The 20,012-nt window shown below is 38.3% G+C and overlaps 6 protein-coding genes across 6 annotated transcripts; 2 read left to right on the top strand and 4 right to left on the bottom strand.

Annotated features, from left to right (window-relative positions):
• The first annotated feature begins 2,219 nt into the window (after window positions 1–2,219).
• On the top strand, window positions 2,220–2,785 carry LOC111213532 (uncharacterized protein At4g04775-like). Its single transcript, XM_022715316.2, has 2 exons — window positions 2,220–2,389; window positions 2,495–2,785. Exons 1-2 carry the CDS (start codon window positions 2,222–2,224, stop codon window positions 2,783–2,785), a joined length of 459 nt encoding a protein of 152 aa, XP_022571037.1. The 5' UTR covers window positions 2,220–2,221.
• A 76-nt stretch (window positions 2,786–2,861) lies between these two features.
• LOC111213533 lies at window positions 2,862–4,482 on the bottom strand. Its single transcript, XM_022715317.1, has 2 exons — window positions 3,421–4,482; window positions 2,862–3,356 (listed from the first exon to the last, which is right to left on the bottom strand). The coding sequence occupies exons 1-2, from the start codon at window positions 4,480–4,482 to the stop codon at window positions 2,862–2,864; spliced, it is 1,557 nt and encodes a 518-aa protein (XP_022571038.1).
• Window positions 4,483–6,092: 1,610 nt separating this feature from the next.
• Window positions 6,093–8,050, bottom strand: LOC111213531 (putative phosphatidylinositol 4-phosphate 5-kinase 11). The gene is made up of 9 exons (XM_022715315.2): window positions 7,902–8,050; window positions 7,653–7,815; window positions 7,461–7,571; window positions 7,188–7,375; window positions 7,007–7,101; window positions 6,855–6,902; window positions 6,669–6,764; window positions 6,455–6,563; window positions 6,093–6,375 (listed from the first exon to the last, which is right to left on the bottom strand). The coding sequence occupies exons 1-9, from the start codon at window positions 8,048–8,050 to the stop codon at window positions 6,093–6,095; spliced, it is 1,242 nt and encodes a 413-aa protein (XP_022571036.1).
• Window positions 8,051–8,273: 223 nt separating this feature from the next.
• On the bottom strand, window positions 8,274–9,325 carry LOC106365650. The gene has a single exon (XM_013805100.3). The coding sequence runs from the start codon at window positions 9,323–9,325 to the stop codon at window positions 8,555–8,557; it is 771 nt and encodes a 256-aa protein (XP_013660554.2). The 3' UTR covers window positions 8,274–8,554.
• Window positions 9,326–9,370: 45 nt separating this feature from the next.
• On the bottom strand, window positions 9,371–14,173 carry LOC111213534. The gene is made up of 14 exons (XM_022715318.2): window positions 13,345–14,173; window positions 13,176–13,262; window positions 12,994–13,103; window positions 12,722–12,772; window positions 12,432–12,603; window positions 12,063–12,344; window positions 11,755–11,958; window positions 11,191–11,676; window positions 10,899–11,108; window positions 10,619–10,807; window positions 10,372–10,535; window positions 10,129–10,278; window positions 9,947–10,025; window positions 9,371–9,875 (listed from the first exon to the last, which is right to left on the bottom strand). Exons 1-14 carry the CDS (start codon window positions 13,753–13,755, stop codon window positions 9,429–9,431), a joined length of 3,042 nt encoding a protein of 1,013 aa, XP_022571039.1. The 5' UTR covers window positions 13,756–14,173; the 3' UTR covers window positions 9,371–9,428.
• A 4,882-nt stretch (window positions 14,174–19,055) lies between these two features.
• LOC125577961 lies at window positions 19,056–19,744 on the top strand. Its single transcript, XM_048740178.1, has 2 exons — window positions 19,056–19,364; window positions 19,436–19,744. Exons 1-2 carry the CDS (start codon window positions 19,056–19,058, stop codon window positions 19,742–19,744), a joined length of 618 nt encoding a protein of 205 aa, XP_048596135.1.
• Window positions 19,745–20,012: the final 268 nt, after the last annotated feature.

Genomic DNA, 20,012 nt, shown 5'->3' with positions numbered 1-20,012 from the left:
TCAATAATACCCTAATCCATGAAATCTGTATATATTTTTTCCACAATTTTTAATTCACCGATATCTATTTATTAAATTTAACTTTATTAATAGATAAAAACTAGGCTTGGGTTTAGATGTTATAAAGCCCAATTAATATAATAAATCCAGATTTTGGATTTGTTAAAAATAAAAAGTTTAGGATTCTAAATGTTGATATAAAAAATGTTCTTAAATTATATATTTTAAAGAAAAACAACTCCTTAGCTGTTTCCATATATATATATATATATATATATATATATATATTTTAAACTAAACGATCTTTTTTTTTTTGATCAAACCATACTTGCAATTAAAATAGAAAGGTTTAAGCTCCTTCAAAGGAGGATACAAAGCTACATCGAACCAAACAAACCAAAGAGCTGGTAAAATAAAAGATAGGATGGCGATACAAATCATAAAAAGGAACCATAAGAAATCGCATGACAACGGTTTCAAAAGTTTCTTGGAAGATCGCATCTAGTGTAATCCATAGGACCACACATACTGCACCAAACGCAGAGGAGAGTACTCGTTGGGAGGAAGATCCTTGCAATACCAACGACACTTGTTCATCCAATTCACTCCATACATGAAGAAATATTGGGAAAAGAGACTGCTCCAAATAGGAGACAAACGGATAATCTGAACCCGCCATAATCATATTCATCCAGCTAACTTTACCAATGAATTTCTCTCTCAACTGCCACCAAAAAGAGAAATACAAATACAGAGCACCAAAAGCTAGAATGAATACCGAAAGAGGACTGCATACAGCAGTAAGGGAACTGCACACAGCAGTAAGGGAACTGCACACAGCAGGAAGGGAACTGCACACAGCAGTAAGAGATCGCATTGAGGCGACAAAAGGACCACCAAAGAGCACAAAGGTAGAACCAACAGAAGTTAAGTCCATAAGTACATCATCGGCTAAAGCTATGGTCCTCAATTCCAAACTCACACAGACAAATAGCTTTATATCCCATTCAACAGAAGAGCAAAAAGCGGAAATTGACGAGCTGAAGTGAACCTGAAAACCCTTAAAAGGGAGAAAAGATAAGTCGGAACAGGAGCTGATGGAAGACCAGTCCATGTGTCGACATGAAGACGACTTGCATACCGAACAGAGCAACCGCCTGTAGACGAAAGTACTATCACCGGTAGACACAAGCGGAACATCACCACCACTTATCTTAGAAACCATCCATGGAAGAGGAAGCTTTAGATCTAAGATTCGGGTAAGAGCTTGGAGAGACGGACAGGAGGAGGAGCTGGGGCTTCGAGGAAGAGCGAGGAGAAAGGAAACGTCAGGAGGGTCTGGCGGTTCCGGTGGATCGATGGGAGAGGGAGCTTCAAGCGGAGGAGACTTACGCGGCGGCGGATCTGGAGGCGGCCTGAAACGCGACGGAGGAGCAGTCACCATCAAAGCCATGGAGGAGGAGAGCTGCTTCAAAGGAAGGAGGGCTGAGCGACGGAGCTGGAGCGGAGGAGAGCCATCCAAAAGGCGTGCCTAGGGAAGCGGGCCTGAGAGGTTCATCGGGGAACTAATAAAATCTAAACTAAACGATCTAAATTCGATCATTACCACCAAGATTGCCATTCCTAGCCATTTTAATAATCCAAGTACAAGCCACCTAAACCTATTTTCCAAATTCGATCATCACCACCAAAACCTATCTAACTGCAATTACATAACACATATCTTAGTCATAACAAACTTTTCTAAGTGAATAAGAGAAAAGAGAAAGTACAGTTTGAGTTCCAAAAAAAAAAAAAAAGAGAAAGTAGAGTCTGTTGAACCTTTGCAACTCTGAAGACTTTCATCTAATCCTGTTGGGGGCACGATCTATTTCCCCCTCGGAACTATTGCATAGCGCTGTATCTCCACAGAGTTTGGTGGTCATCCTCTTTCTCCCTAGATTGAAAGTTTCAAACCTTATTACACCTGGATCCGAAGTTCGAAATCTATATCTCCATACCGTTGAAATTGTCGGTCTGTATACTCGAACCAATAGTAAACCAAATTTTCTTAAACCAAACCATTTGTAAACCTAACAAAATGGTTATCTACGACCCGACCCGAGAATCCTTTTATGTTTGTTTTAAATTCGCAATAACTGAGGAAGAACCCTAAAAATCGAATTGGGGAAACTCATATTTGGGGAGAATAAGAGAGAGATCGTGACAAAGAACACTAAAGATGAGCAATGTGTCTGGAAATTCGAGTGGATCATCAAGGAGGCGGTCAAGAGTTGTTGGTGTGCCAAAGAAATGTTGGTGTGGCTTTGAGATTCTTCCAAAGATGTCGAATTCAGTGAACAATCCGTACCGACGTTACTATCGATGTGGTTATGCTGTAGCGAAGAAGGTAATCCAAAGCTAAATCCCAAAAAAAAAGAAATCATTCCAATGTTATATGCTGTAAATGTTGTTGATTTGTGACTTTCATTGCTATTAAATTCTCTGTTTATAGCTGGAGAATGATGACCATGCTTTCAAGTGGGTTGATGAAGGGTTACTAGATGAGATAGAGACATTACAAAGAAAATTAGGAAGACTTGAAGAGATGGTCACAGAGATTTTGGAAGAACGTGAGCTTGACGAGAAGAAGACGTTTGAGAGATTGGAAGTGAAGCTGGAGAAAGAGATATTCGAGAGAGTTGAGGCTGCATTGGTGGAGACAAAAGAGAGTGTGAAGAGAGTGTGTGTTGTTGTAGTAATTGGATGTGTTATGTTGATTGCTCTCACAAAAGTTATAGGTTAATCCATGTTAATGAATTGGTGTTTGTCATCTTTCATGTGTGAAACTCTTTGTCTTGTGGTTGTGTGTTGTCTTTTTGTCATCTTTCATGTGTGAAACACTTTGCAGCCTTATTATGTTCCTCTTGAAGATACTCAATCACATAAGGAGTACATATGTGTTTGTGTTCGGTAGCTTTAACATCTCTAGCAGCTATACGGACCATCGCCAGACGCGCAATTGTTTCTAACATCGGAACTAAGGGCTTCTCTCTCGCTTGAACTATAGAGCTGTTGAAAGATTCTGTAGAGTTGTTCTCAACATCCTCGCAGAAATTGCCTATCTTGTAAAATGCTCTTACCCAAGAAGTTGGATTTGTCTTCATAACATCTTCAAATACCTCTGAATCATAGTTGAACACACGGTCAAGCCTTTCCTTATATTCTGCCTCGTTATAGCTCCATGCAAGCCACCAAATTAGTTTCTTCAGCTCAGTCTTCTTCCCATGTCTGCCCTTCACGTTTCCATATATATGTCTGACACACATTCGATGCTCAATCTTTGGTAGCTCTGTTTTTACAGACTTGATCAGTCCCTGTAAAAAGATAATCTATTACACTTAATCATAGACACTTACATTTACAAGACAAAGAACTCACCTTTTGACGGTCTGAAATCAATATGAAACCATCACCATCATCTAAGGCCAAGTCTGCCTTGATGTTCCTCACAAACCACAACCAATTATCAGTGTTTTCAACTTGTACAACACCCCATGCTATAGGATAGATGGCATTATCAGCATCTCGACCTAGAGCAACCAACAATTGACCTTTGGTTTTTCCTCTTAAGAAGCAACCATCAACTCCTATTATTGGCCTACAAGTCGATTTCCATGTTCTCCTCAACACATCTAGACACACATAAAATCGATCAAACACATCCTGGCCTTCTTTATTTTTCACAGTTTCAACCTCCACCGTAGAATTGATGTTTGATTCCATGATCTCAGCTGCGTAGTCACGAAGACGAGCAAACTGCTGCTCATATTCTTTGTCAATCCATCTCAATGCCTTGTTTCTAGCAGCTTGACATTGAGGTCTTGAGACACTAATCTTCCATCTTTCCTTAATAATTTCTTCCATCTTCTTAGGCATATAATACTCCATTTCTTCCCTGATCTTATCCACAAATAACCTAGCTATAACAGGGACTTTAATCATCTCACATTCTCCATTGGGTACACAACTATGCTTATCCTTGAACACTCTTATCTGCCATCGCTCAGATTCTGCCCTAGTAGAGCAGTAGATACGCCAACCACACACCGAATCCACATTTCTTCCTGCACAACAATATCCAAGCTTGGTTTTGTCATATCTATATTGCTTCAGATTATAGCCTGTCTTCAATGCGTAGTCAAGAACAGCCTCTTTAAATGCCACTCCATTGAAGAACAGTTGCCCTTCGAACAGGTTTCCATCACTTCGTCTCAGGCGGTCACGATCTCGGGTTCTTTGTTTCTTCGAAAGTGTTTGTCCCTCTTCCTCCTCAGCATCACTGTCGCTATCACTCTCTGGAATAATATCATGACGGATTGGAGCCTCATCAATGAAACGAGCCACAACTTCCTCGATTCGAAAGGCGTTTCGCTCCATAGCTTCTTCATCGTCAGATTCGTCAACAAGAGAAGGCACTTCATGAAACGACACAACAGACATTGATAACAGATGTAATCAACTAGAAACCCTCGAAAATCTCCTCTCAATTTCAAAGATTTAGGTGATTTTGTTTTTAGGGTTCATTCTTAAGGTTACTTTTTTTTTTGTCGATGAAGAAACCCAGAACTCGGGTATTTAGATTTGGATAATCGGGTTGTAATTGATAATTTAATGGGTTGTTTTGGTTTAATCAAGTATATAATTGGTTATAGGATGATCAGGTTTAATTTATATACAGTAAACCAACAGTAAACCAGTTTTGGGTGTAAAAGGATTTCGAACTTTCAATGCAGGTGTAAAACGATCATCATCTTTGTATCCAGGTGTAATAAAGTTTGAAACTTTCGATCTATGGAGAAAGAGGATGACCACCAAACTCTGTGGGGATACAGCGCTATGCGATAGTTCCGAGGGAGAAATAGATCGTGCCCCCAATCCTGTTAGAGCTAGATGGGAGTTATGTAACAGGTTGTAGTACCTGGTGATATAAAGGAGATATATATAGGTGTGGCTGATTATATGCTAAAAACATACTGTAGAATAACAGCAGTGACACAACATAGCTCTTCTGACTGCACACTGCTCTGGCTGTACATGTTTATTGATACCTTCCAAGGCAAATGACAGATGAAGAGCCTTTGCATCCAAACAGAGTATGAAACTACACTTGGAATCTGACAGAAATGAGAGAGAAATGAGAGATGAGAAAAAAAGATGTGAGATTCACTTGTTTTGCTTTTCTTTCTTTACAAAAAATGACGGAACTGATGTTTATCTACAAAAATAACGCAACGGATCTATTGTACTATACCGTTATAATTTTTGTTGTTGCATTTAAGATCCCGTATTTTACTTCTTCTACTTTTTTACTTTTTTGTGTATTCAATGTTTATAAGAGTCGCACATAATTTAGTAGCCTCTGATATTTTTATTTTTCTTTTTTCTTTTATCAAACATGAATAAGATTAAAATAATTTATCGTTCTAATATTTCTTTTTATAAAAAAAACTAAGGACTTATTATATTTGATTTTTGGTATTAAAGTAAATCAAAGCATTTAGGTGTCTGTGTAGTCATGCTCAAGTCTGGAACATGTAATAATGTTTGGTTATCGACAAGTAGTTTCTCTGGGTCTGTTCTTGGAATGCACTAAGGTCTGATGAAAGTGTATTGTTTTGGGAATCCTTTGAACATTTTACGTTGTTGGGAGACTAAACGATTTGTTGGGTTGTGTGCGTCTGAAGTAAGTTACTTGTGGTGTTTTAAATGCAGTTGAACTGTTGGTAACCTACTAAAGAAGGGACCGATCGAATAGATTCATACAATAGTAATTTGATTTTATTATTTGTTAGAGAAACATGGTAAAGACTATCGGAGAAAATGTTTATAGGCAATTTTAAACATAGTCCAAGTTGAACTGTCAGTTGTAAAATTATCTACGTAATATTTTTTTATAGTTTATGGAGTATCTGTTAAAGAAACATAGTAAAGATTACAAGGTTTTGGACAACAGACACCTGACATGGGTCGTAAGATGAGGGCTATTTAACACACTAATCATGATCTGACTTGGAAGTTAAACCGTCATTTGCTATAACAAATAGTATATTTTACAGAGATAAATCACCGTCGTCACGAGGTAAGAAGATGTTGGAGACGAATTCTTGGAACCGAGAAGAGTAGATCTTAGGATGGACGGTCGATATCGAGTTTGAGTTATGTTGGATAGTTTTGTAACAATGTTCAATGCGTTTCTTCATACCGTAGTCTTGAAATGTGTCTACGATCCCTAAATACAAAACCACATCGTACCATTCCTCCTCTTCTCCCGCCGCTCTCTTCACTCGCCGTGCTCTCGCCTGAATCTTCATCCCAAAGTTAGTACTCGAGCAGCTGCTTCAGAATATTAAAAAAAAAAGATTATTTACTTTACATTAAGTTTCTAACATTTATAATATTTGTGGTAGTTTACCTGTTGACAAAGAGGTCACTGAGTGTTGTTAATTTGCTTTGTCTGTTTATCAGATTATTTTTTGAGCCTGTGCTATTGCTTGTCATTGAGTTTTCACTTTCCACTGATTCTGTTAAAAGATCAAATACAATATTGTTTTCTACTTAAGTACATTGTTTAGACCTAAAAAAAAAACAATTGACAATGTTTTTTTTTCTCCATAATGCATTGTTACCTCTACTGGGAGGGCATGAGTAGAATGTTGTAAACGAGCTATCTGGAGAATTTAGAGCTGTCTTCAACGAGTTTGTGCTATCACTTTTCAATGAGCCTGAAAATATAATGGATAGAGAGATATTGTAGTCTTTGCCAAGTAACATGAAACAGAGATTTAAAACTGTTTGGTGAAAATTTTGCTTACATGGAGGTGTGAAGCTACCATAAACCGGGTTTACTCCATTAACTGAACCTGTCAAGAGTGATTTGTTATAATCAGATACATGATCTACATCAAAATGAAATACTTGCACTAATAAAAATAGCGAAAAATAGGAACATGTATATATATCATACCTTGAGTTGATGACTCTTTTACTTGTAAACCAACCAATAAGCTGTAATCCATTATGCCTTGTTCTTCCAAAAGATCACAGTCTAGCTTTGTCTGCCTGTAATAATGACATGAACCATTTTGTTTAAGCATTTGAATCATATATTGGTCACTAGAATCAAGATGATAGAGAGAAATATATACTTGATGATGCGTTGTCTAGCCAATGGATCAACGTAGAAACAGAAATCGAGATCTATATCCTTGAACACAGTGTTGTTTCTCAGTTCAATTTTCTTGTTGGTTCGACCTTTCGGAGAACCTTTTAGATCATAGAGCTTGTTCATAAAAACCTTAGAATGCAGCATGTTTGACATCACAGCAAAATATGTCTGCATTACAACAACAAAAAAAACATTATAACTTTGTTTATAAGAAAGTAAAAATCATAGATATTCATAGGTCCAATCTATTCACCTTAACACCTCCAACAGGCTTGACAACATGAGCACCATAGATCCTTGAGAATAGTGATGATCTGTGATTATGAATATGTCTGTAGTAGCCCGGAAGCGTCTCTAGTATCACCTAGAAATCACATGTTTTATTATAAAAGACTTGATCAACAAGTTATGTTAAACAAAAAAGATAAATGTTTATGTTGAATACCTTAATCTCAGATTTTCGAAGAATCTTGATGAGGAAACGGTCATCATTGGATACAAGAAACACATTGCCTATTTTCCCAGAAGAAAGCTTGTTTAAAGTCTTATCATTGCAAATGGAATGCATGTAATCATCATGATCAATATCTTCAAGTTCTTGTATAAGTCTACAATTAGGACAAAACTCAAAATCAAAATTTATCATTACAAAAAGGAAAAGAAATGACAAGAAACATTAGCAAAAACGTTATACCTGAAACCCAACGGAGAATAATCCTTTAAATCAAACTCAGTAATAGTGCAAGATGGCAAGTGTTTAATGTTCTTTGAAGAGTATCGAACTCTATTTTTCTGTGTGGCTCTAACCTCCATGGCTGATATCTGCCTTGTAAACCTTGCCATAAATTCCCTAGAAATGTTCTGAGAGAGAGAGAGGGAGAGTGAATTGGTATCAAATGATGAACAATCTGTCGAGGATTTTGTAATTAAAAGATGATATTTAGTTTTTTTTTTCTGGTAGAGTGAATCGATGGTTTTTAACTCATTAGGCCGTTAAGCCAACTACTAACTATCTCCTCAACTCCCAAAACCAACTCCCGCGTTTTGTTTCACTTTTACGACCATATATTAAATCGTTTATTAACATGCGGAAAATTAATATAACACCACAAAAAATGATCTTCGTCTTCATATTGAAATGAATTTGAAAGTGTTCAGAAAAAAAGAAACAAAAAAAACAAATGAACAAAAAAGAAAAATGCGCGAACTAAAAGAGTTAGTTAATACTCATAACCGTCGGTAACTGCCTAAACGAAAAATGTATGGTTGATGATGATAAGAGGTGGTGGACGTGGCGATGATCTACGAAACCAAGAACCGTTGGGAATCATCATCAGATAACAAATCTCAGCCGTCCATTCTTTCTTGTTTTGGCGGCAACATACCAGACGATTTCATCAAGAAACAGCACATCATTCCTCCGCCGTCCGATGACCACCTCACGTGATTCTTTCCCGCCATATTCCGAACCGCGTTCCAGTCTCTGAGCGGAGACGGCATCGGAGTTGACGCCGTCGAGTCCGTACCGTCGTCGGAGAAATTCACCGATCCGCTCAACGAGTTCTCCTTCGAGCTTCCGCCGTCGTCAGCCAAACCGTTCTCCGACAAAACAACCGCGGATCTCGACTTCTTCATCATCCTTCGGCTCCGGCGACTCTCCGCCTCCTTCTCTCGAACGGACTTGAAGAAACCAGCGGGTAGCTCGGAAGCGTCGATCACCATGGCGGCGATGTTGAGAACACCGCGGAACTTTCCGGAAGGACGGCGGATCTGAAGCGCGACGAGAGACGGAACTTTCTCCGCGGCGGTTGGGAGGAAGTTGCTCACGAGGAAACGTACGGTTCCGATGAGATGATCGCGTAAGTAACCGACGGCGTAGATCTCGATGGAGACGCCGGAAGTTTCGCTGGAGAGGAACTCCGATGAAACCTGGAAAACGAACTTATCGTTCCAAATCGGATTCTCGGCGCCGATCCGATCGATTCGAGTGCGGAGCTTGTCGGAGGAGTCAACCCATACGGATGCGTACGTCTGCAATCGCCGGAGCTTCCCCGTCGGTTCTTTAAGCCCTTGCGCCGAGATGAGATTGATCTCAAGAACGTGCGATTCCTCCGCCATATCCAAAGAGTTAAACGCAAATCGAAGAGAGAGGAAGAGAGTGAATGATTTAGACTGAGACCTTTTTTATAATGAATGAAAAAAATCTTTTAATCTGTTTTTTTTAAGCGTCTGCGTTTAACAAAGTGGTAACGTTTGCGTTTTCAGGAGGCGGTTTAATATATTTGCCGATTGCTTTCTGGCGATGACTTTTTCTTCTCATTCTATCCAGCTTATCTTTACTTCTCTTCTTCTGCTCCTCTTTCTCTACGTTCTTTCTTTGTCTCTCTTTCTCTAATGAGCCTCTCCACACCACCTCACCTGTCCATGGCCATAGCCAGTGACCCACACGACGGTCGTTTGAGTCTGCTTCCTCTGCAAGATCCTCGTCCATTGTTTTCAGAGTTGTGTAACCGAACCAGTCCACCCACATTTTCCCTCTCCGGTTCATTTGTTTGTGTTGCTCCTCCATCAAACCAGTTATAGGATCTATGTAGACGATGCGTCTCGCGCTGTGGTATGCCCATACGTTCACCAGAAGCTCTAGTACCCGCGAATAGCAATGCTTGTCCTGTTGACAAAATTCAACACATCACTCAAAATCCATATGAACTTTGGTAAAAGAGGGAATGAATTACTTACTTTGGTTAAACTCAGATAGCAACGGTTTGTTCGATGATGCTCTTCATACATCTGTGCATCCAAAGAATCCACAAACATTCTACAACACAAGAGAGAAGAAACACTCTCTAAGTACTCTTTTTTCTCAGTGAGGGTCGGATTGAAACAATCAATGGGTAATAACTAAGCAAGCAAGCAATCACCTTGAGAACATGACAAACTCTACGAAGGATTTTGTTGGCAACACCCAGCTCTGCATCACAGACCATGTATCCCCATCCTCAGGCATTAGAGGCAGTGAGTCTAAATTTTTGACACTGTACATTTTCTTCAAAGTTTCGTTGTAAGCAAACCTTCATCAAAGTCCAAATATTGTAAAGAGTCAGGTATTTGAAGTCTCAAACATTGTTATAAAACTATATTTTAGGAAATTTGTATGGGTTTACCTGCAGTTCCCAGCATTTATGGCATCACAGAACGACCAAAAGGGTTTCTGCAGAGGATTCCTAGGATCTTTGTCCATGCGAACCCAAAAATACAAGGCATCTCCGTGTTTGCGTGTTTTTATAGCATTAAGTAATGCGTTCTCAGCAATTTCGGATAAAGATTCCTGCTTTAGGTTCACAAATTACATTACTAGTTATTAGTACAGGACATATCATTCCTGGGTAGAGCAAGAGAAGATGTGTGTACCTTCCTGGCGGTGGCCCTCCAGGACTGAAACCCAATCCATGCATTCCTGTGCAAACGATCAATCTTGTTTGAAATAGCAAAAAATGCTCCAAAGTCACCAAGAGCATCACGATAGTATGGTTGGTTGAAAAGCGGAAGACGTGATGATGCATCGATATCATCCATCCCAGGTCTCCTTCCTTTAACTGACTGCAGTATGATGCATTCACATCAATTTACAAAAAATCATTTCCTTCTGATGGACAATTGCAAAAATAATATACTGCACATGGGAACTCACCATGCCCACCCCACGATAGAGGGGATACTCATGTAGAAACGACCAAGTTCCTTCACCAAAATAGGGTTCATATATGCACAGAGGTTGACCGGTTCGTTCCAGCTCCCCTTCATCCCTCTCATGCAGATCATTCTTACTTCGGTCTGCTCTTTTGGCGCTTTTATATACTTCCTCCCAAGTCCCCTGATACTGCAAGGCTCTAGCTTTCAGCTGTACAACAACACAAAATTAAATCAAGTAGGAAAATGGAGATGAGAATGTCATTTCAAGAACTCGCATCTCTAATGCTTACCTCCTCATCATCTTGTGTTTTTTTACTGTTAATTGTCTGAATATATCTCTCACCTTCCCATATCTCATATACAAATGAATCATCATTTACAACCCGAGATTTCGTAGAATCTCCTGGTGTTTGGTTCCACTGTCCCTCAACATTCGCTATGAACTCATAGCTTCTTGCTGTTCTGTTATTAGGTGATGCATCCATGAGAGCTTCAAACAGATGCCAGCTCCACCCTTCTCCCAGTTTTGAAGGAAGTGTATGTACATCCTTAGGAGAAGCAACCTCTGAAGAAAACTTGAGAATGTTCTCTAGTAGAGTCGCATAACCTTCTATGCTTTCCACAGCCATCATATTTTTAACAGCTGTTTTCCCCATCAAACCAACATTCTGAGCCAACGGAGATATTTTATCTCCTGTGATCACTTCAAGCACAATCTGGGACAGAACCTTAAGATTCTCCTTCGGGAAAAGATACCCACTAACCCTGTCATCGACCTGTTTGATATTGCCAATACAGTCAGAATGCCACAACACATCTCCATAGAGAAACGAGCAAAGGAAAAGAAAATATACATGTTTCTTAATATTCAAGAGGTCTGGTGCGACTATCGGTTTTCCCAACGCCATGGCCTTCATCAAAATTTCTGGAAAAGATTGCTCCACAAGAAATGATCCGTATATGACAAGATCAGAACTTTCCAGTATCTTATCAACATTCCCAACGACGCTTACGTGCTTCACAGCATCTTTTGGATATGTCAAGTTCTGGGAAATTGTCTAAGAAGTTCAAAACAAACCAAGGAACAGGTTAGTGATTTTGAATCTCTATCTTCGAAAGCTACAAACCAATGCATCGATAGCAAAGAAGAACTTTGTCATACCTCAATAGCTACGCTGTAGTTGGAGGCTGATTCTCCACCTAAAACTACGATCTTGAGATGGGACTTATAACTCTCACTGTTATAGCCTGAAAATAACGGCCGTAGAGCTTCCAGAAATAGAGCATGTTCCAGCCATTGACCTTTGTACAAGAACTGACTTCCCACAATGGAAATGACAATGTCATCTTTCGGTGGAAGGTCCAGATTCTTTGCTTTCCATGCTTCTTTAGGTGATCCGGGAATCACATAAAAGTTGCCAGCATCAAACTCGGAGTAGAGAATCTACATGAAGCAAAAAGGTGAAATAATATAAGTCAACTGAAGAAGTAAAAAATTAGATGAGTTGCACTCTGAAACATAAAAGATTACCGGAAAAAGATAATTATGGAAGACTACAACCGATGCCCGGCTGAAAATCTTTTTCCAATCAGTTAGGAGTTCAGTGTGCCCTGTTGAGCTATACTGTCTAGACCGAACCGCGAGAGTTTCATCATTGATGGCCCAAACAAGAGGTATAGATTTGAAAGGTTCTTGCATGAAGCTGTCAAAGAATAACAATAGATTAAACTATCAAGAATTTGGAAAAAAAAATCCACATAAAAAACAAAACCAATACAATGTGATATACACTCGTACCAAAGAACCGAAAATAATCTTACCAAGTAAACATACTTCTAGCTTCGAGAGAGTTTACAATGACTCCATCATAGCTTCAAGATAAGAACAAAGAAAAATGATCAATGATCAGAAATCATCTCATTGACCAAGTCAAGTTAACTCCAATAATAGGCTACAATGCATTGGATTAACCTCAGATTAAACCGAATCACATGACTACATTAAACTAACTATAGCCTCTCCGAGCTCTGATCTAATCAATACATGCCTCACTAATTCTCCAACAAGTTTTAAAGCAATGCCATATACTTACGAGAGCCAGTCGATAACACAACTTGCCGCACGGTTAGAGTCCAGTATAGTGACTGAAACTCCCATTTGCTGCCAAATTCCATGAACAGGACCGTCTTCGAGAGAGTACACCTATCCAAGACAAGTATAATCGTCACTTCATAATACTCTAATAGTACACGCTGGAGCGAAACAAATGTATACCTCAATAGCATATCCAATCTCTAGCAGTGCATTGGAGACAGTGACCATCAACAGCTGCTGTGAGTCAGCTAACAAATCCGCAAAAACCTTTACAAAAAAAAAAGAGAAAATCACAACGTTAAATCATCAGATCTCTCATAATCTAAAAAACTGAAGAAGTAACACAGACCAGAGCTAGCTTCGGCTTTCGGAATCCAAAACGCAGCGTAGTAGTATTGAAACCATTACTACTAGTCTGCTGTGTATTATCTCTCTGGAAACTCAGCAGGAGCTTGGTAGGCTCAAATCTAACATCGTTACCGAAACTGAGAACGCCTCTCTCCTTGAAAACGAGCATATCAGGCGGCAGAAGCTCCTTCTCGCTCCTCCTCCATGGTGGTTTATCAGATTTGTCGATGACGAGACCAGGTAGGAACATTTGGAAAAGGACGACGAAGAAGAAGAAGACGCACGTGGAGCAAATCCATTGGATGTAACTGAACCTCTTGAAGAGAAAGGATCTGGATCTGTTTCTCTGCAAGAGCGAGTGTTGTTGCCTCTCTCTTTTGATCGGAGGAATCCCAGATTCTAGAGAACCCATTTCGTTTCTAAATTACATGCAACCTAACGCTAGCTACGATTAACTCTACACCTAAATCTCAATAAAAACGAATCGAACAGGAAAATTTCAAAAAATTCTGATTCAAAATCAACTCAAGGAAGGTAGTCAAAGGGAGAGAGAGAGAAGGCGACTCCAAGTGATGTGTGTGGGTTTAGATTCTTTATTGTGAGCTCAAAGCTTTGTTTGTGTTGGCGTCAATGGTGGGAATCGAAGGAGACTGTGTATATTAGAAGAAATCTCTGAGAAAATTTACAAATCAGATTTTGGCTGCTACTAAGCTGCGCGGATTCGAAGGGAGCTTAAAGAATCTTTGCTTGCTTCCCTGTTTTTTTTTTTTTTTAATTTCACTCTCTTTATTTGTTTTATTTTATTTTATTTTTCCTTTCATTTTGGTGCGACTAAATTTTATGTTATCCCCCCATCTCATCACTCAGTTTTATTATTAACTAGATATTGACCCGCCCTCGAGAGGGCGGGTATATGTTTTGTTTTTAAATTTTTTGTCTAATATAATTTATATGGTTGTGTGTTTGTAGAATCATATTTTTGTATGATATGAAGTTAATAGAATAGATAATTTTTGTAAGTATATTAAATAAATCAAGTTCCATATGTATTTGTGTCTTTCCTTATATCATATATGTATTTTTTTTGTAATCATATTTGTGTTTTTATCTGTGATCATATATTCATATTATAGACTACATGTAGGGATAAGAGTTCAGGTTCGATTCCGACTATTCAGATATTGGTCTTTAGATGAGAGATTAAAACCTATTTGGATATTTATAAATTTTAGTTCGGATTCAGTTTGGATCATTACGGGTTCAGTTCAAATATGGATATTCATTTAAATTATGTAAAAATATTAAAATACAAATATACCATAAATTCTATTAATTGTGCGACTGGTTTTTCCGCTACCACCCGCAAACGCTGCTTTTGCGGTTGGTAGCGGTTGTCGGCGGTTTGCAAAAATCACTCAAATCGCTCTAAACCGCTTCAACCCGCTCCGAATCTCATAAATTCAAAAGCTGGCTCCAGCTACCGTTTGCGGTTGCAGGCGGTTGCGGGAGGATAATTTTTTTTCTTTTTTAAATCAATATATATACAAAAGTAAAAATGTTTAATAAAAAATTTAAAATTGAAATTATAAAAATATTAAAATATATCTATTATATTTTAATTAATATTATAAAATTTTATAATAAAAACAATTTCAATAAATTTTCAAAAATTTATGGGTGAAAGTAAAAATATTTAATAAAAATATTAATTAAAATAAAGAATCCGAATAATAGTTGAGATTATGTTAGGAAAAATGAAATACATGAACATCATCGAAAAAATTGTTGAGATTTGAACAGTAAAAATAATGGTGGTTACATAACAAAAATAAGATATATGGATAAAGTTACAAAAAGTGGTGGTTGCCGATCATTAGGCACTCTAAGTGGAGGGTTACATAATATATATATGTATTTCATTGTAGTTATATTAAAAAGGTATGTATTATTAAAATTTAAGTTGGACATAACTTTTTATCAATGGGTCACACTGCTGTTTTAATAGAATAGATTAAAGAGAAATAGAGTATTTGATAGTATATATTATCTTCTTATGTTACACGCATATTTTAATGTTTATTTAATAATCCGATTGACCAATAACCAAGAAAGATGCATCCAAACTTTTAAGAAGAAAGAAAAATCAATAAATAAAGACACGAATGAATGAACATTGGACGTAATATGAGAAAAAATTTGTTTTAGTAAGAGAGAGAGAAAGAGAGAGAGAGAAACCAGATCTTCCTTTGGGTCCGGCGGACGGCCGGCGCGTGAGCGCGCGTACCGTCGCCGGAGCCCCTCAAGCTACCGGTTCAGTCTTCGATTTTGCTTTGCTCTAGTCCCCTCTCTCCTCCGCCTTGCCTGAGCTCTGGAACAAGGCCGCATGTGGCGATTCTGTTTCTGGAGTAAGGGCGCGGTCGGGTTGAGGAAGGCGCGGTGAAGGCCTTTGTTTGGCCTTTTGGTTTTGTCTCCGGGAGGCGAAGGCTCTCCTAGCTTCGTCGACGCCGGTTCCTGTTCCCGAGAGGTGGAGGCTTCGTCAGCTCTGTCCTCGTCGGTCTAGATCACGGGGGGTGAAGGCGTTCCATGCCTTACCTCGCCGTCTGGTGCTCCCCTAGTTCCGTTTTAGGGTTAGTCTGTTCTTTCCTTTTGGTTTTACGGTTTTGGTTTGGGTTGGATTGGGTGGCGGCGACGTCGGAGGACGATCGAAGCTCGACCTTGGTTAACGATAAGGGTTCGCGTGAAGCCTTCCTCGCGGTGACTGTAATGAATGGCGACGGATGAGATCTCGAACAGTCGATTGATTCTCTCTGGTTTGGGTTTCACTTGAGTGGAAGACGTTTACGGCGAGATGGTATGGAGTCTGTGAGTTCCGATGGATCCGGGTGAATCGACGGTTGGTTACCCGGTGGACTCTCGAAGCGAGTGCAACGCCGGAGCCGCAGCGTTTGTCCGCGCGGCGGCGGAGTCTCGTGGTCACGAGTTTAGGGTTTCGTTGTTGGGCCTTGGGCCGGTGTCTTATTTTAATTTTGGCCCGTCTTTCTTGGGCTTTTGTATTTTGGACTATGGGGGTTTTTGGCCCGTTAATCAAATTTTAATCGACGGAAAAAAAAAAAAAAAAGAATGAACATTGGACGTCAAGCAAAACTATTTGTAGCATTCTAATTTCATGATTTCTTCATTTACGGTAAATCTTGGATTAGCAGCATTCTCCAAAAGGTCTCTAATTTTCAAAAATCAGTCACATGTTGTACAGTGTGGATATATACATAAACTACAGTCTACTAATATATAGAGTAATACTTGAAAAGAAAGTGGACCATTATATCATAAGCTAGCTGTCAGTCTAGCTTTTGATTGTTTATGAGTTTTGCAAAACTCATCATCATTTTAACTCCATGTTTGTGTCAGATTCATTTCATTCTTAATTTTATATAGCCTTCTAACAAATAAATATATTTTTGGTTTACTAACTTAGCCATCAAAACGTTTAATTATTGATCAAATTTTGGTTCTTGGGTTTGATTCTTCTTACTGCTACAGTCTCATTTTGTTATTTCCTCTTTGCAAATATTGTGATTCATATATTTGTTTGTATATGTGAATTTAATATGACTTGAATGGAGTAGTCATAGAACTGCCAGACTCAATGTCAATTATAGGCAGCATTACCCAAATGGATTACTTAACTCTCAAGTCATCACTGATTTAGCTTATTAACACATTCTCTCATAACTTTTCAGAGACTCCTTCTAAATTACTCAAAGTGGATCTTTCTTTCTTTGCGCAGCCTGAAAATTCCATTATCAATAAAAGAATGGGACGAGAAAGCGAGCAATATAATAATATTTTTTTTAATTTACTCTAATTTTTCTAAAGGGGACTCAAGAGCATGATCATCCACTTACCACAGACTATAGTCACTGCGCATACGATCACAGTTCCGTTCTTGGCTTCGAATTTAACTGCTTGAGCTAGGGAATATCCGCGCCATTGGAGAGAGAGAGAGAAAATTCGAATCGAGAACTGTGATGAATTCAATACATAGACAGACATAAAAGAAACTTTGGAAGAGAGATGTCAAACAGAACAAGAACAATGGTGATTGATTTGGGAAGAGTTTTTCTTTTTCGATTTAGGGGGTGTTAGTGGAACTTAGATTTTTATAGAGTTTGTTGATTTTAAAAGTTGAGAGATTTGTTAAATTTGGAAAGAGATGTAAAGAATTTTGTATATTGTGAAAATCTATAAAAATAAAGTAGTGTAATGATTCTAAGAATTCAAGGTAAACATGTAGTATTCTCAAAATCTTAATTTGTGAGTTAAAATGATAAGAATTCAATTCCCAATAACACTTACTTTAATAGATTTGTAGAATCATTAAAATCTAAACTTTTTGAATAACAAATGATTTTGTATAAGAATTATAGAATCATCAAACCAATAACAATAGATTTTAATGAGAATATGAGAATCTATAAACCAATAACACTAGATTTAGACTCATTATAAATCTCATCCCCACTAACACCCCCTTAGTTTTAATAATCCGTCGGAGGTGTTAAATGGGCTTTTTTCAATTATGGTTCAACTAGTGAAGATTATTCAATCATGGTTAGAATTTTGGGCCTCGCAAATCTGGTGAACATTCTACGGTAATAATATCTTCCTCCTCGTAACATGATTTTTTACCTGATACTTTTTCCCTTTTCAATTACACTACAGTACACTTAGTGTTTGAGACACACTTTTCATATCAAAAAAACTCTTATGACCTTAGACTTTATTATTTCTCTCATTGCTTTAATGTTTTTAATATAAAAGTCTTTTGCCAATCAGAAACATATGAATGTTTTGATTCGTTTGCCAATCAGTAACATATAAAAGTTGTTTGCCAATCAGTAACATTATACTGTGATTTGAATGTTTTGATTCGTTTGCCAATCAGAAACATATTGATACGGTAGAGAGCTATTGTTCTCTTGGAATTTGGGGTTTATCAGGTAAAAATAGAAACTATTGGGTAAATTGTTGAAATCATATCGAAATATAATGTTTCTTCAGGAAACTTTTTTAGTTTTCTTATTTAACCGCCTCGCTACTGATTATACCGACCCTGCCTTCTCCAAGGTTTACCTCTTATTTTAGTGTGTTCTTCTGGAGGAGCACGAATGCAATAAGGAAGTTTAAGTTTGATGCAAATGGCTAAAATTTATTCAGTTTTATGTGATTATCAATCAAGTAAAAAGGGGATTCTCAATCTCTTCTTGGTCTTTTTCATCGTCGTAGTAATATCTTTGTTACGCTTTTGACTCGTGTTTTTTTTGTACACAATTAACCACCATCACTGAGTACCGCGTACGATGTAAAGCGTATACCAGGCAGGGTCATGATGCACCTGTTTCATACCCTAGATATTCTAATGATTGAGAAGAATTTCACTTTTTCAAAATTAATGAAAAAAAGAATATTGATTGTTGAACATGTCCGTTTGTCTGTAAAAAACGATGGACAACTTATTATATATAGAACCATCGCGATTTCATTGGTTCATAAAAATAAACAAAAATAAGTAAAAGATCAAATAAAAAAGCTATATTTATATTCCCTTATCTTTTGGATAAATGGGGTGAGTTGCTAAAAAAAAGGATAAATGGGGTGATTTCCAATCTACGGCCCTCTGACTTTCAGCTATGTGTTGTGCGGCTGCCGCGAATGAAGGGAAATTCTTCAAGCTTACGGGTGAGCTTACGTTTACTCTCTGCTGGTTTGGTGAGTGAAGAGGTTATTAAGGATGATACGAAGCTGGTCGGTGGTTCAGGCCTGTCTCTCTGTGACTCTAACGATAACTCGAAGAAATCGGAGACCAACAAAGCTTTGAGAAACCACCAAGTCCTCCTGGCTGCGCACCTTGAAGAAGCTGCAGAATTAGCTGCCATGATTCAAGGGTTGAGTTGGGCGTTGAAACTTGTTGTGAAAAGTATCCAATTCTTCTGCGACGACGATTCCATCATCTTGGATTACGTAAGTCACTCGTCTCTTCTTCTTTTTGCTTCTTCTTTTTTTGTGTTATTCACAAGTTACGTGTTTGAAAGGTAACAGACAAAGTTGCACCACCGAACGAGTCCATTGTAGTAGCAAAACTTTTGAAGCAACTGGCTCTTCTTCAGACAAGCTTAACGTCTTGCCAGACACTCCCTCTGCAGCGCTCAGACGACGACATCAATTCTTCTTCTCTCATTAAGCTCGCAAGAGATGCCATTGCTTCCCAAACCACATGGCACACCAACACTGAGGAGTATGAGACTTGTCCAGACTGCTACGCACATGTTTCACCTCGTCACAAACTTGAGGTGAGGAGCGGTTACTTCCACCCCATCTGCTTTACGTGCATAAGGGACTGATGATCTGGATCAAGAAGCTAAAGACCATTTGTTAGCTCAAGAGGATAATGAATTGGAACTGGCGAGGCATAAGCTTGATCTTGTTTCGCTGGAAGAATAATCAACCTATCGTTTATGCTCCAAAGGTTTGGTGAGTGAAGAGGTTATTAAGAATGTTTCTACGCTGGTCGGTGGTTCAGGCATGTCTCTCTGTCACAACTGAAAAATTACCTATGCTATTTATCTTAGGTTTAAAGATAACAACATAAAACTATTAGATTACATCTTC

Source organism: Brassica napus, chromosome A9 (genome assembly GCF_020379485.1).
Source record: "Brassica napus cultivar Da-Ae chromosome A9, Da-Ae, whole genome shotgun sequence".
Lineage (NCBI taxonomy): Eukaryota > Viridiplantae > Streptophyta > Magnoliopsida > Brassicales > Brassicaceae > Brassica > Brassica napus.
This window is presented reverse-complemented; position numbering and strand designations above follow the sequence as displayed.

Coding starts and splice junctions, on each gene's coding strand:
- LOC111213533 (XM_022715317.1), bottom strand. CDS start 4,482: ATGTCTGTTGTGTCGTTTCATGAAGTGCCTTCTCTTGTTGACGAATCT. Junction 3,357..3,420: donor TGATTTCAGACCGTCAAAAG/GTGAGTTCTTTG, acceptor ATCTTTTTACAG/GGACTGATCAAGTCTGTAAA.
- LOC125577961 (XM_048740178.1), top strand. CDS start 19,056: ATGAAGGGAAATTCTTCAAGCTTACGGGTGAGCTTACGTTTACTCTCT. Junction 19,365..19,435: donor ATTCCATCATCTTGGATTAC/GTAAGTCACTCG, acceptor CGTGTTTGAAAG/GTAACAGACAAAGTTGCACC.
- LOC111213532 (XM_022715316.2), top strand. CDS start 2,222: ATGAGCAATGTGTCTGGAAATTCGAGTGGATCATCAAGGAGGCGGTCA. Junction 2,390..2,494: donor GTTATGCTGTAGCGAAGAAG/GTAATCCAAAGC, acceptor CTCTGTTTATAG/CTGGAGAATGATGACCATGC.
- LOC111213531 (XM_022715315.2), bottom strand. CDS start 8,050: ATGGCAAGGTTTACAAGGCAGATATCAGCCATGGAGGTTAGAGCCACA. Junction 7,816..7,901: donor TATTCTCCGTTGGGTTTCAG/GTATAACGTTTT, acceptor TCCTAATTGTAG/ACTTATACAAGAACTTGAAG. Junction 6,564..6,668: donor CTCATGCCCTCCCAGTAGAG/GTAACAATGCAT, acceptor ATCTTTTAACAG/AATCAGTGGAAAGTGAAAAC.
- LOC106365650 (XM_013805100.3), bottom strand. CDS start 9,325: ATGGCGGAGGAATCGCACGTTCTTGAGATCAATCTCATCTCGGCGCAA.
- LOC111213534 (XM_022715318.2), bottom strand. CDS start 13,755: ATGGGTTCTCTAGAATCTGGGATTCCTCCGATCAAAAGAGAGAGGCAA. Junction 12,604..12,721: donor GCTAGAAGTATGTTTACTTG/GTAAGATTATTT, acceptor ATTCTTTGACAG/CTTCATGCAAGAACCTTTCA. Junction 11,109..11,190: donor AAACACAAGATGATGAGGAG/GTAAGCATTAGA, acceptor GTTGTTGTACAG/CTGAAAGCTAGAGCCTTGCA.